The sequence below is a fragment of the Microchirus variegatus genome, assembly GCF_963457635.1.
Source record: "Microchirus variegatus genome assembly, chromosome: 16".
Lineage (NCBI taxonomy): Eukaryota > Metazoa > Chordata > Actinopteri > Pleuronectiformes > Soleidae > Microchirus > Microchirus variegatus.
Window position 1 is genome coordinate 10,482,591 of NC_139817.1, and position 14,368 is coordinate 10,496,958.

The 14,368-nt window shown below is 40.8% G+C and overlaps 2 protein-coding genes across 2 annotated transcripts; one reads left to right on the plus strand and one right to left on the minus strand.

The window, feature by feature from the left end:
• Nucleotides 1-2,738: 2,738 nt before the first annotated feature.
• LOC310938525 (keratin, type I cytoskeletal 18) lies at nt 2,739-8,567 on the plus strand (the record flags this gene model as incomplete). The annotated part of the gene is made up of 9 exons (XM_083903041.1): nt 2,739-3,002; nt 3,110-3,235; nt 3,626-3,708; nt 4,060-4,216; nt 5,310-5,474; nt 5,571-5,696; nt 7,172-7,389; nt 7,522-7,547; nt 8,452-8,567. 9 exons carry the CDS (start codon nt 2,739-2,741, stop codon nt 8,565-8,567), a joined length of 1,281 nt encoding a protein of 426 aa, XP_083759167.1.
• Nucleotides 8,568-12,449: 3,882 nt separating this feature from the next.
• On the minus strand, nt 12,450-13,732 carry rbp4l (retinol binding protein 4, like; the record flags this gene model as incomplete). The annotated part of the gene is made up of 4 exons (XM_083902793.1): nt 12,450-12,673; nt 12,772-12,884; nt 13,389-13,525; nt 13,616-13,732. The coding sequence occupies 4 exons, from the start codon at nt 13,730-13,732 to the stop codon at nt 12,450-12,452; spliced, it is 591 nt and encodes a 196-aa protein (XP_083758919.1).
• Between the last annotated feature and the right edge of the window lie 636 nt (nt 13,733-14,368).

A 14,368-nucleotide genomic window follows, 5' to 3' on the forward strand; every position in this document is an offset into this window, starting at 1 on the left:
AAACACTGGGTCATTGTGAGGTTTTCATCTCATGTGCATAAACAAACAGCGTCTTCCTTCAAAGTTACACATTTATAAACACACTGACAAATGACACCACATGTGATTTCACCTGTTTGAGTTGAGCCAGTGCAGCTCAGTGTGCTCATTTTAAAGCGGCACGTTTGCTGTTCACTTGTGTGTTTAATATTTTATCTCATCTGTCAGGTGACGGTCAGGTTACAGTGGGACGAGGAGTGAGTTAGAGAGTCACTCACATACAAACATCAACAGGTTAATCATAGAATTAGAGAATTATTATCGGACTCGTGAGACTCTGTCCTGCAGAGTGATGGAGTCCTTTATGCTCACCGTCTTTTCAATGAGTTTTTAAGCGTATAATTATAGAGATCACAGCTTTCATCAATTGGCCGCCGTTTTCCGTCCCCAGGCAAAGAGAACTTGTCGGCTTCACATCAACCAACCCCCACACTCAGGATACAGGAGCTAAAGTGCTCACCGCTCACTGTTATTAGCATTGCATTGACAAACAAACATGTTTTTTCTGCTTGTACAAATGAAACTCTTTGCCAGGTCAGTTCAGACTGAATTGTGTGTTTTCAGTTAAAAACAAAACTAAAATCTGAACTCATTTCACTCGAAGCTTCTTGAACGTTAGACAACGAGAATCCACTGAACAGTGCCTGTGTTTTTAATTCTTACTGTGATCTCAATGACAAATACCTGTTTGGAATTGCTACATTGTTTACAGCGTGTGTTGCTGACTTCTTGGCCAGGTCAACCCTTGTAAAAGAGCTATCGATCTCAATGGGACTTTATCTGGATAACTAAAGGTTTAATTAGGGGGAAAAAAACTCTCAAAGTGGGTTTAAAAATGAATGACAGTGTCTCTATGGGATGGATTTTTTTTTTTTTTTTACATCAAATCTAATTGGGAAGCTACTATTGTCACGGTCATTCATTCAATCTATAATCGAGCCACAACAATATTCTGCACCTGTTTTCCTTCAGATGGAGTAAACACACCTCCTGACTGCACTAAGCCCTCCCACTTCCTGCACACCTGCATATAAGCTCACCTGTAGCAGCAGCAGCATCATCTCACAGCCTCCTGCTCTGCTCTGGATCTCATCCTGATTCTGCCTGAAGATAAACCTGGTCGGTAAGATAAGTGTTTATTTATTCATTAAGTGTATTTTTTTTTACTATCATAAACAAGACACATTTTCAATATTGTTTATTGCTTGACCTTTTATGATTATTATTATTTATTCATTTAAAATAAATAAATGAAATAATTTAATTCATCCGTAATCCGGAATCATTCAGCGTTGTCAGGCATAACACTGATGGGTTTTTAAAAAGCTGTCATTAAAGGTCATTTGATAGGATGAACACAGTGGCTCCTTGTGAAGCTGCTGGAATTTTACTCTGAATATTTTTTCCCGATCATTTCCCCAAAAAAGAGCGAGCTTTTATCTGAACAACGAGCGTCTTTCTCCTGCTCGCTCCTTTGTAGTGTTGTGGGAACAGTGTTGCACGGATCAAATGACAGGGTGAATGAGAGGCTCCCTTCACTGATAATCTGCCACACACACACACACACACACACACACACACACACACACACACACACACATACATGGAACAATGTAACATGCATTGACTTCCATTCATCTGCACAGCCTAAACAAAGCATTACCGCTTAATGCCCAACCCTAACTTTAACTTAAACAATTTAAATCAGCCATAAACTTATCCAGTTCCTCAGAAATTAAGTTCTCCTCATTAAGACCAGGTTTTGGTCTCCATGTGGACTACTTGTCCTGACAAGGTCAGTGTTTATGTCAGAAAATGGTCCCAAAGAGACAACAAATAAGGGAATAATGTAAACACAATTTTATTATCAAGGGAGGTTAAAACAAGGAGGAAAGGAAATAAAGGCAAAATGGTATTAGCATTTATTTGGATATAACAAATATAAAGAACTTTCTAATATTATTTTATTAAACTTCTCAGCTTTTTCATATTTCTGGTTCAACATTTCACCAGGATTATTCTCCCTTTGCAGACACGTCTCCTCTTTTGTGTTTGTTTTTTGGCAGTTTTTTTTTTATTATCTTGCTTTTTGGGCTCCTCTTAAACAGGAAAAAAAGAGAATCCTATTATCATAGTAATAGACTCCATGAGAGCATCCTCAGTCCCAGTGAGAGGCTCTTATTCGACCCCGGGTTGAGCTGCGCTCATTTACATATAGATTTTACATTGACTTGAGTTGAAGTCGTATTTGAGCGGAGACGAGAATGACGGCCTGAAGTGGCCCCCGACCGTAGAGTCAGGCCGTCTGGTCCATGCAGATGCGCGCGGCTGAATAGCCACTATAGCGAGTCATGTACTCGTTTAAAGGCTCCTTTCATCATTTTCAGTGGGCGTTCAGTGGTTTTGAGTATTAGGCCCACTTGTATTTCCATTAACGTCTGGCCAAACGTTAGAATAAAACACATTTGCTCAAGTGAGCAAACGGATCTTGTGAAACATGAGCTTTAAATGACTGCAATATAGGCCAAACTGTCTGGCTTTATGTATTTTCCTTATGACATCTGTGGTTTAAACATCCATCCACTCTCTCCTGGAGATCGTGTTGAACATCTGCAATTGTGTTCTTGTTCTGTTCCTCTATTTTCATCCCAGCCTCTACGTTCTCCTCTCTTTGTCTCCAGCCTCCACATCCACCCAACATGACGTCCAGTATGTCCGTGAGGAGCTTCTCCATCAACCGCCAGCCTTCCTTTTCCAGTCGCTCCCTCATGGACACGGGCCGCGCTCGCTCCCGAGCCTCGGTGTCTTTCGCGGCGTCCAGTCCTCTGTCCAGATCTGCTTCCATCGGGCAGGATCTGAACGGGCCAATGAGCCTCCAGATCAACGGTCTGCACGGCAACAGCACCAACGACAAGGAGGCCATGCAGAGTCTCAACAGCCGCCTGGCCAACTACCTGGACAAGGTACACATTGTTCACACAGTTGGTCATGAGCCAAATGGATGATGGGTACATGTCATTTCTGTCAGAGCAGGAAATGGCTCACTTTGATCATAACCCTCTCCGTGCAGGTGCGCTCACTGGAACGCTCCAACGCTGACCTGGAGTCAAAGATCAAGCAGCTGATGCTCGACCGGATCCCCAAAGGACACGACCTTGACTCCATGATGGCCCAGGCTCATGCTGTTGAGCAGGAGGTATGCTATAGGTGGCACACACTGCACCATCCGTGCACCTATCCCCGCTCCACAGAGCTCAAGGCTGCTGCTGCTGCTGCTGCTGCTGCGATGACTTCACTTTGTTTTTGCATAGACAAATGATTCAAATGCAAATGCAGAGTGAATCCACAGAAAGTCACATTTGATCTTTCGAGTTAGTAACAAACGGATTCAAAGGAAAGTTGATAAGTATTTTTTTTTTACCTGCTAGGACTAAACAGACTGAACAGTTGCAATGTTATGATATTGAAATGTGAGGTTTTTTAGTGTCTTTTGTTCTTAAACCGTCACATATTTTAGTAGACCACATACAGTATATGTATATAAAGACACACACTAACATTGTTACCTCATGTCAATGTTCATCAGGTGAGAAAGAGGACTTTGGAGAATGCTCGCCTCATGCTGGAGATCGATAATGCCAAACTGGCTGCTGATGATTTCAGAATCAAGTGAGTGATTACACGGAAACTGATAAGAGATGCTCGCTCTACTTCCTGTTGTGTCAGAAACTCTGCACATTTATAACAACAATTTGACGTTTAATTATTGAATGGTGATAGATAGATAGATAGATAGATAGATAGATAGATAGATAGATAGATAGATAGATAGATAGATAGATAGATAGATAGATAGATAGATAGATAGATAGATAGATAGATAGATAGATAGATAGATAGATAGATAGATAGATAGATAGATAGATAGATAGATAGATAGATAGATAGATAGATAGATAGATAGATAGATAGATGTAAAAACATTAAAATATTATCATTTCACTGCACATCTTCTACCAGGTGGGAGACTGAGCTGGTGATGTGTCAGTCCGTGGAGCGAGACTGCGTTGCACTAAAAAAGGCCAAGACAGATCACGAGCAGATCATTTCTTCTCTGAGGGGAGATCTGGACAGCCTGAAAGAAGAACTGTACTTCCTGAAGAAAAACCACGAGGAGGTGAGTGTGTTCTCACTTTTTTTTTTTTACTTCACTTTCATTTGACATTTTGTCTCATTTTCCTTTTGGCTCCGACTCTTCTTATTCTCCGGCCCCCGCTCACACAGACGACACGTTGTTCGGTATCAAACTGATCCAATTCGATGTACTCACAAGGTCTTTAAATGGAGAACAGAAAATGACACGTAGGCAGCGAGGGAGGGAGGTGGAGGAGGAGGGGGAGCGTGTGATGGTCTTCTGGTTACTACACACAATAGCAGCAGGTAGATCTGGTTTCTCTAAACCTGCTCTCTCTGCCCAATCAGCTGATCCACAGAGCCTGGACTACTGTCCTCTGGGGGGGAAGAGAAGCTAAGATAAACTTACCCTCACCTCCCTCTCTCCAAACGAATGACTGATCTTCCTCTCCCTCTCACATAAGGCTAAAGAGATCCAGTTCATTTGAAATGGCTCAGAGGCCACTTACAGCCATTAGTGCATTCAACGAGAGAAGAACAAGCTCAGTGTTTGTCAGACGTGATGTTGGATACTTTCACTTCTCTGTTTTACACCAAGAGCAAGTGCAGATATTAGAGACAAGAATTTATCTCTGTGACATGTAAAAGTAGTTTCAAAAAGCCTTTATTTTGGCATTAAAAGGCAAGCAGGTCTGCAAACAAACACAGTGCACCCAAATACAAGGCTAAAATATTTCTAAAACACAAACATCCTCCTGATACATAAAATAAAGACTATATTTAAACGTAAGCATCCAGCTGAGGCTGGGGAAATCGTCAAAGTGATGCTACATCGAATGATAGGAAATTTGTATGTAATCAAACACAATGTCACGAGAAGAGAGAGTGAAAGAGATCCCCTGTGCGTGCACGAACAGGAACCGATGAAAGGCCCGAGGCGTAAGGCGAGCTCTGCGCCATCAAGTATTGATGGAGAAGATCTAAATAATGAAAAGACCCCCCTCACATCCTCTCTGCCACCCTGTGGTGTAGGATTCACTTGTGTCACCTTTGTAAAAAAACCGACACATCCTGTACCTACATGGACTGCATTTTCACACACAAAACAACAGTAATGTTTCTACTTCCGACTGCAGGAGCTCGAGCAGATGAAGTCTCGCATCGCAAGAGATGAGGTGAATGTGGAGGTGGATTCTGCCAGTGGACCAGAGCTGGGCACTATTTTGTCCGACCTGCGTAGCCAGTATGAGGGGATTGTGAAGAGGAACAAGGAGCAGGCGGAGCAGTGGTACCGCAAAAAAGTATGAGAGTAAAGTGTAATCTCTTCATGATGACAAGAGACATAAAAATATACATATATATAATTTTGTGTTTGTGTGTGTGTGTGTTCTCTGAAGCTGGAGACGGTGCAGAATGAGGTGAAGGAGAGCAACGAAGCTCTGAGAGGAGCCCAGAGCGAGCTCACTGAGAGGCAGCGCTTCCTGCAGACCCTGGAGGTGGAGCTGGAGAGTCTGCACAAACAGGTGAGCAGCTGCACATCAGAGAAATGAATCAAGAAATGAATCACCATGAAAAGAAGGGGAAAATAAGTGTCTCAAGTCAATGTGTGAGTTGAAGAGCTAAAAACATTTGTCTGCAGTGCCAGAAATGTTATTTCCAAAGTAAAAATGAATCCAACGTCCATGGACAAAACAAGAAAAGTATTTTCTCTTCACAAAGCACAGACTAATTATGGTCTTGTGTTTGGTAAAGGTTATTTTTTTACGAGGGATTTGTGACATAATGACAGAAAAACCCATCACAAGCTGTGTCAGTTACACCCACTTCCTGATTATTGTGTGTCCACGGTATGTTTTGTTTTGAGTTGTCTGGAATCCTTGTAATCCCGTGTTGACAGTCATCACAAAGTCACGCAAGATTCCATTGCTAAATTGTGTGAGGGTGCGTTTCGGTGGTGGTGAGATGGATGATAATCGTGTCTGAGCAGCACATGTTTGCTCTGGGATGCCAAAAGCCTTGTCAGCTCGCTGGTATTTGTTGATAATGGTTTGGGAAGTAATTTCAGAATCAGGAGTTATTCTTGAGGTTTGGTTTCTACTGGTTCAACCTGTGACCACAGGAAACCGCTGAAGCCAAAACTTTTTTCTTTCTTTCTTTTTTGGAAACAGCCAAGTCTGTTTACTACCACTTTTTTAAGATGACAACCCAAATTCAAAATATAAATTATACCAAAAGCAAATTTGTGTATTTTTACTGACATTTTTGCCACATCTAATATTATTTCGAATGACAAAAATCTAAATAATAGTGTTATTTTCCCATCTGTGGGTCCTGACACAGTCTCTGGACAGAGACCACTTGTGTGGACTATATAATAGGTGCTGTCCTATAAATAAAAATTTTCTTCAATGTCAATATAATAATAGTTCAACAGATACATTTTTGTTGTTTTCTGTGTCAAAAAAAATACTTTCAGGAGCAAAACTCACTCTATTCTTTTAATGAGTATTGATATCGACTGATTTAAAACTATTTGATCATGATGATGTTTTTGCTCATATCATCCAGCTTTAACTGTAGCATTTTTAACTACATTAAAAATGATAACACACAGTGCCGGACCAAGACTTTATAGGTCCCTAAGCAGAATCTGAATTGGGGGGGGGGGGGCCTTCTGACCACCTCGGATTCACTTGTGGTTGACATTGATACAAATATAAAATGTTTTGTTTTATTTTGTTTTTTTAACCTTAGAGGGCAGTAAACTCACAAACGTGGCCTCATATTAATAAGCATTTTTGTTCTCAAAGTGAAGCCCTAAGTGTGGCGATTTTGAATTGAAATTGAAAAACAACGTAATACAACAGCAGTAACTGCTCAAATGTGCGCGTAATGTGCAATTTTCAACTACGAAATAAAAGCAAATAACTTCAGATAAAAACACATGCAAACACACAAAATAAGAGTAAAAGAGATTGTTTCCCGTTTCTCTTCTCAGATCGCGGCGCTGGAAATCAACCTGGGAGAGACGGGTCACAAGTATTCCTCTGAGATGGAGCGTCTGCAGGTCACTCTGAACCAGCTGGAGGACGACCTCTCCCAGCTCCGGCTGGAAATGCAGCGCACCAAGACCGACTACGAGCAGCTCCTCCGCATCAAGCAGAACCTGGAAATGGAGATCGCCACTTACAGGCGTTTACTGGAGGGAGAGGAAGTGTGAGTCTTTCATCTGTCACGTGAAGTCCAGATATTGACGTCTGTTGAGAAAGAGTTAGACAAACAAACATTTCTGTACTGTTTCTTTATTTAAAAAATGTTGCTTATGCATTTTCTTTCTGTCTGCCTCAGAGTTAAAGAAGTTCCTCCACCAAAAAGTAAGTAATATGCCAGGCACAAGTACACAAGTATTACACAACACAGCAGAGCTCTCATTATAAACACGTTATTGCCACCTTTAGAAAAATATCACTGTGATTTAAGCAAATTCTTCACATATGTCACAGTGAGACAGTGAACGACGTGAATGTCGTCGCACGCCCCACAACTGATGAATGCAGTCTGGTGCATTTCCAAACAAGGGAGCTCAGCATTGAAAGCAACAGACGTGGGTGTACAATCCCAATGTCGTAACTGCGTCCTAATCCAACTGACTCCCATTGTGGGATTAACAGGGGCGGAAGCTTGTTTTGACGATCTTCATCTTAGTCTGAAAGCATTAGGAGACAAAAAAAACGTATTGTTTACCTTAAACAAAAGCTTAGTAGTTTGTTTACAGGAATAAAGGCATGTATAACAATTACACGTTTATTTATGTAGCACATTTAAAAACTACCTCTATTGCCAAAGAGCTGAATTAAAAAGAGAAAATAAGGTAAAAACAGATGAAATAACATGGTTCCATTTTACTTGCACCTGAATTAAATTAAACAAATGTAAAATTCAACTGGGATTAAAGGCCAACTCAAATAATTCCATCTAATCTCCTTTTATTTGTCATTCCACAGTGTTTTTTTTGTCTTTTTTTTCCTCCTCATATCACCTACCAGAATATTTTCCAATACTGTAATAATCAATACTCATTTACTCCCATGTGATACCAACATTTCATTGCAAATCACCTTTTCCAACATCTAATTGTATCCGACTCTTGCCTTTCTGTCTCATTTAATGTCATCTCCTCTGTGTTAATCTCATTTAAATAAGTAATCTCATACATCTCAATTTACTCCAAAACATCTAATCTCATGTGTGTGTGTGTGTGTGTGTGTGTGTGTGCAGAGGAGCCCGACGTGCGCACCAGGAAGATCGTGAAAGTGGTGACTCAGACGATGATCAACGGCAAAGTGGTGGATGAGTCCAGCGAGGTGGAGCAGATCGAGGAGACCAAGAAATAGATTGGTTTGAAAAAAGAGAGAGAGAGTGAGAAAACACGAGGAGCACATTTTGAGTCAGAGAAATGTTCTCCTGAAGTTTCCTTGAGAAAAATGGAGTTCGACAACATCTAACAAACAAATTACGCTCTGTATTCCTGTGTCTGCCGTATTATTCTTCACGTCTAAATCCATTAAGAGTCAAGATTGTTGTTTTACTAACACGATGTTAGTACTTAACCGTTAAATGTGTACTTTTTGCGTGGTGAAGTTTACCTTGGAGTGAATGTTATACTGCATTCATGTTAAGACTTTAATTTAATTGTATTTGCTGTTTTTGTGCTTTGAATAAAACTTTGAAAGAACTTGTTCTTACGTTGACCGTGTCTGTTGACTTTGTTGCGTTAAATTTCTCTTGAGATCATTGGTTCTCAAAGTGCGGCCCGGGGGGCCAATGGCGGCCTGCAGAAACATTTCTGGCGGCCCGCAATGAATTACAGTTGATAGTTTTAATCCAGGAAGTAATAAGCTTGTTAAATGTTTATTGGACATGACTAGATACAGACCAATAAGTGTAAACTGTAGAACTGCAATCTGGTCATTAAAATGAATACAAATGGGATTTCTATCTGTTTTTTTTTCTTTTGGCAGCCCTCAGTCCAACGTTGGGTTCCTAAATTGTCCCTCAGGTATCAAAACTTTGAGAAGCCCTGCTTTAGATCAAGCAAAATTTGACCACTATAATAATAATAATTAAACAAATCTAAATATATATAGATTTTTGCACATGTACGGGTAAATGTAACAGCATCATTAAGCATGTTTTTTCCGATATTTGTCATTTAATTACGTTTATCGTTTGTCGCACAACCTGCTGCTGCTGCTGCTGCTCAACAGGATTTCCCAGATTTTAAAGATCAGAGGTCAGAGGAAGACAAAAGTAGCAGCAGTAACAAAAAAAGACAAGAAGTTTGACAAACAGACATGAAAGAACAGAAATACTCACCCTGTAATTAGAATTATTGCTACATATTGTACGTCAACTCCCTCTACGACGGCATTGTCCGACCGTCGCGTGAGGTGTGAAGGCTCAACATCAAAGACTCTTCTGAGACCACAAAATTACTATAATGACACAGACTGTGTGAAATAGAAAAATATTCACAGAGAGTTTGTGTCTCTCTAAGTCCTTTGTGAGCCATTTCAGGATTGTTTTCCCCTCGGCTCCAATAATCCCCCGAACAGACTAACATGTGAACCCCCACTGCGACAGAGCTATATCAACCCCTTTAATTTAAGGTCATGACCTTTTCTGCTTGAGGTCACCGTGCTCCAAAGATCCTGAAGAACAAAAGTCAAACGTGGAATTAACTGAGGAACAAACGAAGAAGTTTCAATTTAAACTTATATGTAAAAAGACACGCGCAGGAATCCATCACGTTCACTTAGCGGCCACTTTATTAGGTACACCCGTTCAACTGCTTGTTAGTGCAAATAATGAATGGGCCAGTCACATGGCAGCTATTTAATGCTTTAGGACATGGTCAAGACGACCCCTTTGAAGCTTCAGAATGAGGAAGAACATCTCTGAACCTGGAGTCAAATGACCCCGGGTGCCTCTTTATTAGGCGTCTTGTCTTCTTAATAACGTGGCTCTCGTAAAGTTCCGCACAAACCAACAATTAGTTTTATTACACATTTTCCCCCTCCCGATTTCCAAACAGTTGTTTTTGTTTGTTTTCAATTTAAAGAGCAAATGTTATAAATGGAGCGGACCAACAACAAAAGATAATAGACAGGAGCCAATCTGTCTGCCTGAGGTCACAGGTCAAATATACAGCACAATAAACAAAGACATTGTCCAGCGTTCTATTAGAATGTGAGGATTCTACACACTTAGAAAAGGAACACATATACAAATTTAGAAAATACCAAGACCTCAGGTCATTCTAATAAGCAACTTGTTGTTGTTGTTGTTGTTGTTGTTCTGACACAACTGTGATAAAAGTGCCGCCAGTTCACAGTCAGCAGTTTGACAGATTCACTGTCAAATAGTCATAAAAACAGAAGACAGTGAGGAGTGAGGAGAACAAACAGACATTATTTTTTATTATTTTCTATGAAGTGTCCGTGGGTGTTGTGAAAGACACTGCTGTTTGATATGATAAAGATAAAGGCCTTATACAGACAAGCAATGACTTCAGTTAATTGAAGAGAACAGTCAAAACTTTAACCAAAGCAATTATTCAAATAAGTTCAGGGTGAGGCACAAACAACAAAAAATCAGTATAGAGTATAAATATATGTATAGTTTACTGAGACTTCTTTTTTAAAGCTAATGTAAACGTTAAATGTCTTTTTGAACTTAAGGTTCAACATAGTTTGAGTGCACTCTAGTGGCCACATCATAGTATTACACTTGACCAGTGGTGTATTCAGTCAATTTAAATTTTTCACTTTTATATATGTTGTATATGAGAAAGAGAAAAAAAGAATGTGATATCTGAATGAATGTAGGGACATGATGATGATGATGATGATGATGATGATGATGATGATGATGATGATGATGGCAGAAAGTATCGGACACAAATGCTGCTACAAACCTCTATTTGAATGGTAGTAAAAAGTCTCTTTATTATTTAGTTCTGCTTTTTAAAAATAACTCGCTGACACTTTCCAGACATAGGACTTTTGCATTTCTGCATATTACATTCATTCAAATATCTTGTAGTATATTGTCAAACCGTCCTTCATGGATAATTGATATTGATCATGTACAATAAAGTGTTGTTGGTGTCCAGCCTGCTGCCTCAGGATTACACTCCTGTTAGATAAACCGTCTCCATCTGCTTCTCTGTCTCTCTCTCACGCTGCTGAATTCATCAAGTATATGATTCTCCAACAGCCGTCTTTGCAATAATGACACATCTTTACGCATGTTTCTTTAACACAAATATCAAAGTGTTCAAGGAAAAGAAAATGTACACATTCTTTGAATCATTTGGACTCTCTCCTTGATCCTGATTTGGTTAGATTTGTGTTTTTGTTTACTTCGTTTACTTCCTGCAGTGTTTCATTTTCATTGATAACAGTCACCTGTGTTGTATCAGTCACAGCTGTTTCTTGTTTTCTTGTTTCTTGCACTTCCCACTCATTCCCTGCCACAGAACGCCTTTGTGTGTGTTTTTGAATCTTTGAACATTTTGGATTATTTTGCACCATTCAATCTAGATTTCCACCCTCTGAGGAGTTGTTGTCCTGCACTTGAGTGAAACATCAAGCCTTCATAATGTGTTTGAGGGCCCGTGGAGTGAGCTGAGTTAGCATAATAGGACTAAAGTCTGTAAACATCGGCCCACAAGTAAACCCATTACTGCTTGGTACACATTGTGTTGAGTTTGGCTGCTTTGGCTGGATTTCCCTGGGCTCAGGAAGGATCACAATGACTTACGTGACCAAAGTGCGACATGTTTACAAAGAACTGAACCTTTGACCAAAGCTGTCACATGACCTCTTACTTCTATAACCGCAAACATTCACTCACAATTGTGATGTTTTGAAATGAGATCGAAAAACTTTGTGGCATCACAGAAATGACGAGAAGGATTTCCGATAATGTTTTAGAAAAAAAGGTTTATTCAAAATCTCTCTCTCAAAAACCACAGTGGCAAAACCCCACTTTAAAGTCTTCACGTCATGGTTTTCACTCCAGCTTTTCCTTTCTTTTTTTCATCATCTTTTATTTTGTTTGTTGTAAAAGAATGAGGAAAAAAAGACATTCGCACTCTCACATACACAACATGACACACACTCTCTTATCACATCATCATCATCATCCTCCTTGTTCTTGCAGCACACTGGCACACACACACTTCCTGTTTTTTCACTCTTCTTCTCTTCTCTTTAGCAGGCCCCAGACTGCAGCACAGGCTGGAACTGTCCGGCCATGCAAATCTCATCCTGCTTCTGACGCACGACACGCTGGATGGCCGGCGGAAAGCCGCGCGGGTTCCTGGAGAAGACGATGGCGTAACCGTCGCTGCAGCTGCCGTCGTCGTTCAGGGTGCGGCAGGCGTAGGTGATGGCGTAGTTGTCGTAGTCGGTGTCGATGATCCAGTAGTTGTCACCTGGTGAGAAAGAAAGGAAGAAAGACCTTGAGTCGAACAAAAAAAAGGGAATATGAGGGGGAAAGTGGAAGCAGGGTGTGAAAGTGTGCACTGCTGACCTCCACTGGACAGGTAGCTGGCCAGGCCCTGATAGTTCATGAACATCTTGCCGGGGGTGGTGGGGTCGGGCACAGAGTACTGAGCAGCCATGTCAGCACACACCACCCAGAAGCTGCAAGACAAAAAGACACAAACATTCATGTAAACATCTTGGACAGATTGGATTGGAAGATTAGAACAGCTATTTTGTTGAGTTTGCCCACATTCCTGTGTGAAATCCCATCACTCCAATTCTCCTAATCCTTCATAATCCAGGGTAAAGTGGACTTTCAGGCAAAACCTGAGAACCTCGCTTAACGGTCTGGCCCTGGAAACGGAATATTTGACCTGCCCTCATCTGCCCATATCTTAAAGGCGGTATCAAGAAGGTCTCAAATGGCACTTGACCTTTGATTATCAGGTGAGACGACCAAGGATGGAGTTTCTGGAGTCAGTGATGAGTTAGGATTACTGAGACAATGTCAAATGTGAACAACGAGATGTCAACAGTTGGGCATCGTCTGTCATTCTGCCAGTGAATCTCAGTCGACTTGGGGAGGTCTGCGTAGTAGAGATATCGGTCCTAAGTTGCTAATTTAAAGAAGATTATATGACAAAAAATTAACTCCACACTGACCCAAACAGAGTGACGCGTCCTTTGGAGGCGGCGGTCATGGAGCCGTCATCATCGATGGTGTACTCGGCTGAGATGTTGTCCTGCAGGAACAGACCCTCTGGGTCTTTCTTCTGCAGTGCGTACCACTTCCCTGAATACTGCAATAGAAAGGTCAAGATGAATAAAGTCAAATAATAGTTTTGTTTTTGATGTATACCATACTCATGTGCCTGTTTAAATGAACTCACCCTCTTGGGGTCAAAGTCCTGTTTGACTGAGAAGCTGTCGACGACGCAGGAGGCAGAGAGACAGCGCTCCACACAGGACACTAACACCAGAAGCAGGGCCAGCTTAGAGGATCCCATTCTGTGTGGAACACAAGTGATCACCACATGAGCTATGGGATTATTTCTAACAGGTCGTTCGATACAAATATGAGTTTAATTTTCCTTATCCAGATGTTGAAAACAGGACCAACAAACAGTATGTGACAGGCAGTTAGGTAGATGGTGGTAAACGGACAATTTCAAAAGATGAATTTCTTAGATCATTTTTAAAGTGTCTGTTTCTTACCTGTTTTGAGTCAGCGTAGCAACAGAGAGTGAAATTCTCACACAGTTCGAGGCCAATCCACCACAGTGAGTCTCGTGTTCGACGCTGCCTTTATATACACACTGCACAGACGAGCTTATGGCTGACTTTCATTGCTTGGAACTAAATAAGGTGCTTAAATCTAGAGGTAATCCTGTTGGGCTTGAAATCCTTACTGTAATCTGGCTTCTGTGTTCAAAACTACCCAAGATTTATTGTTTAAAAAAAAAACAAAAAAAAAAAAACAGTTAAACCTTTATGTAAGTGGTGTGAAGTGGAATGAAACAAACACGTGTGCGTGTGGGTGCACACACAGCAGCCATATTTGCCAAAAGTGGGTGGTTGATTTTATTTAAATGATCATATTTATTATTCAAGGAGCTATGCTTTGTAGCTTGTTCATCTAGTTC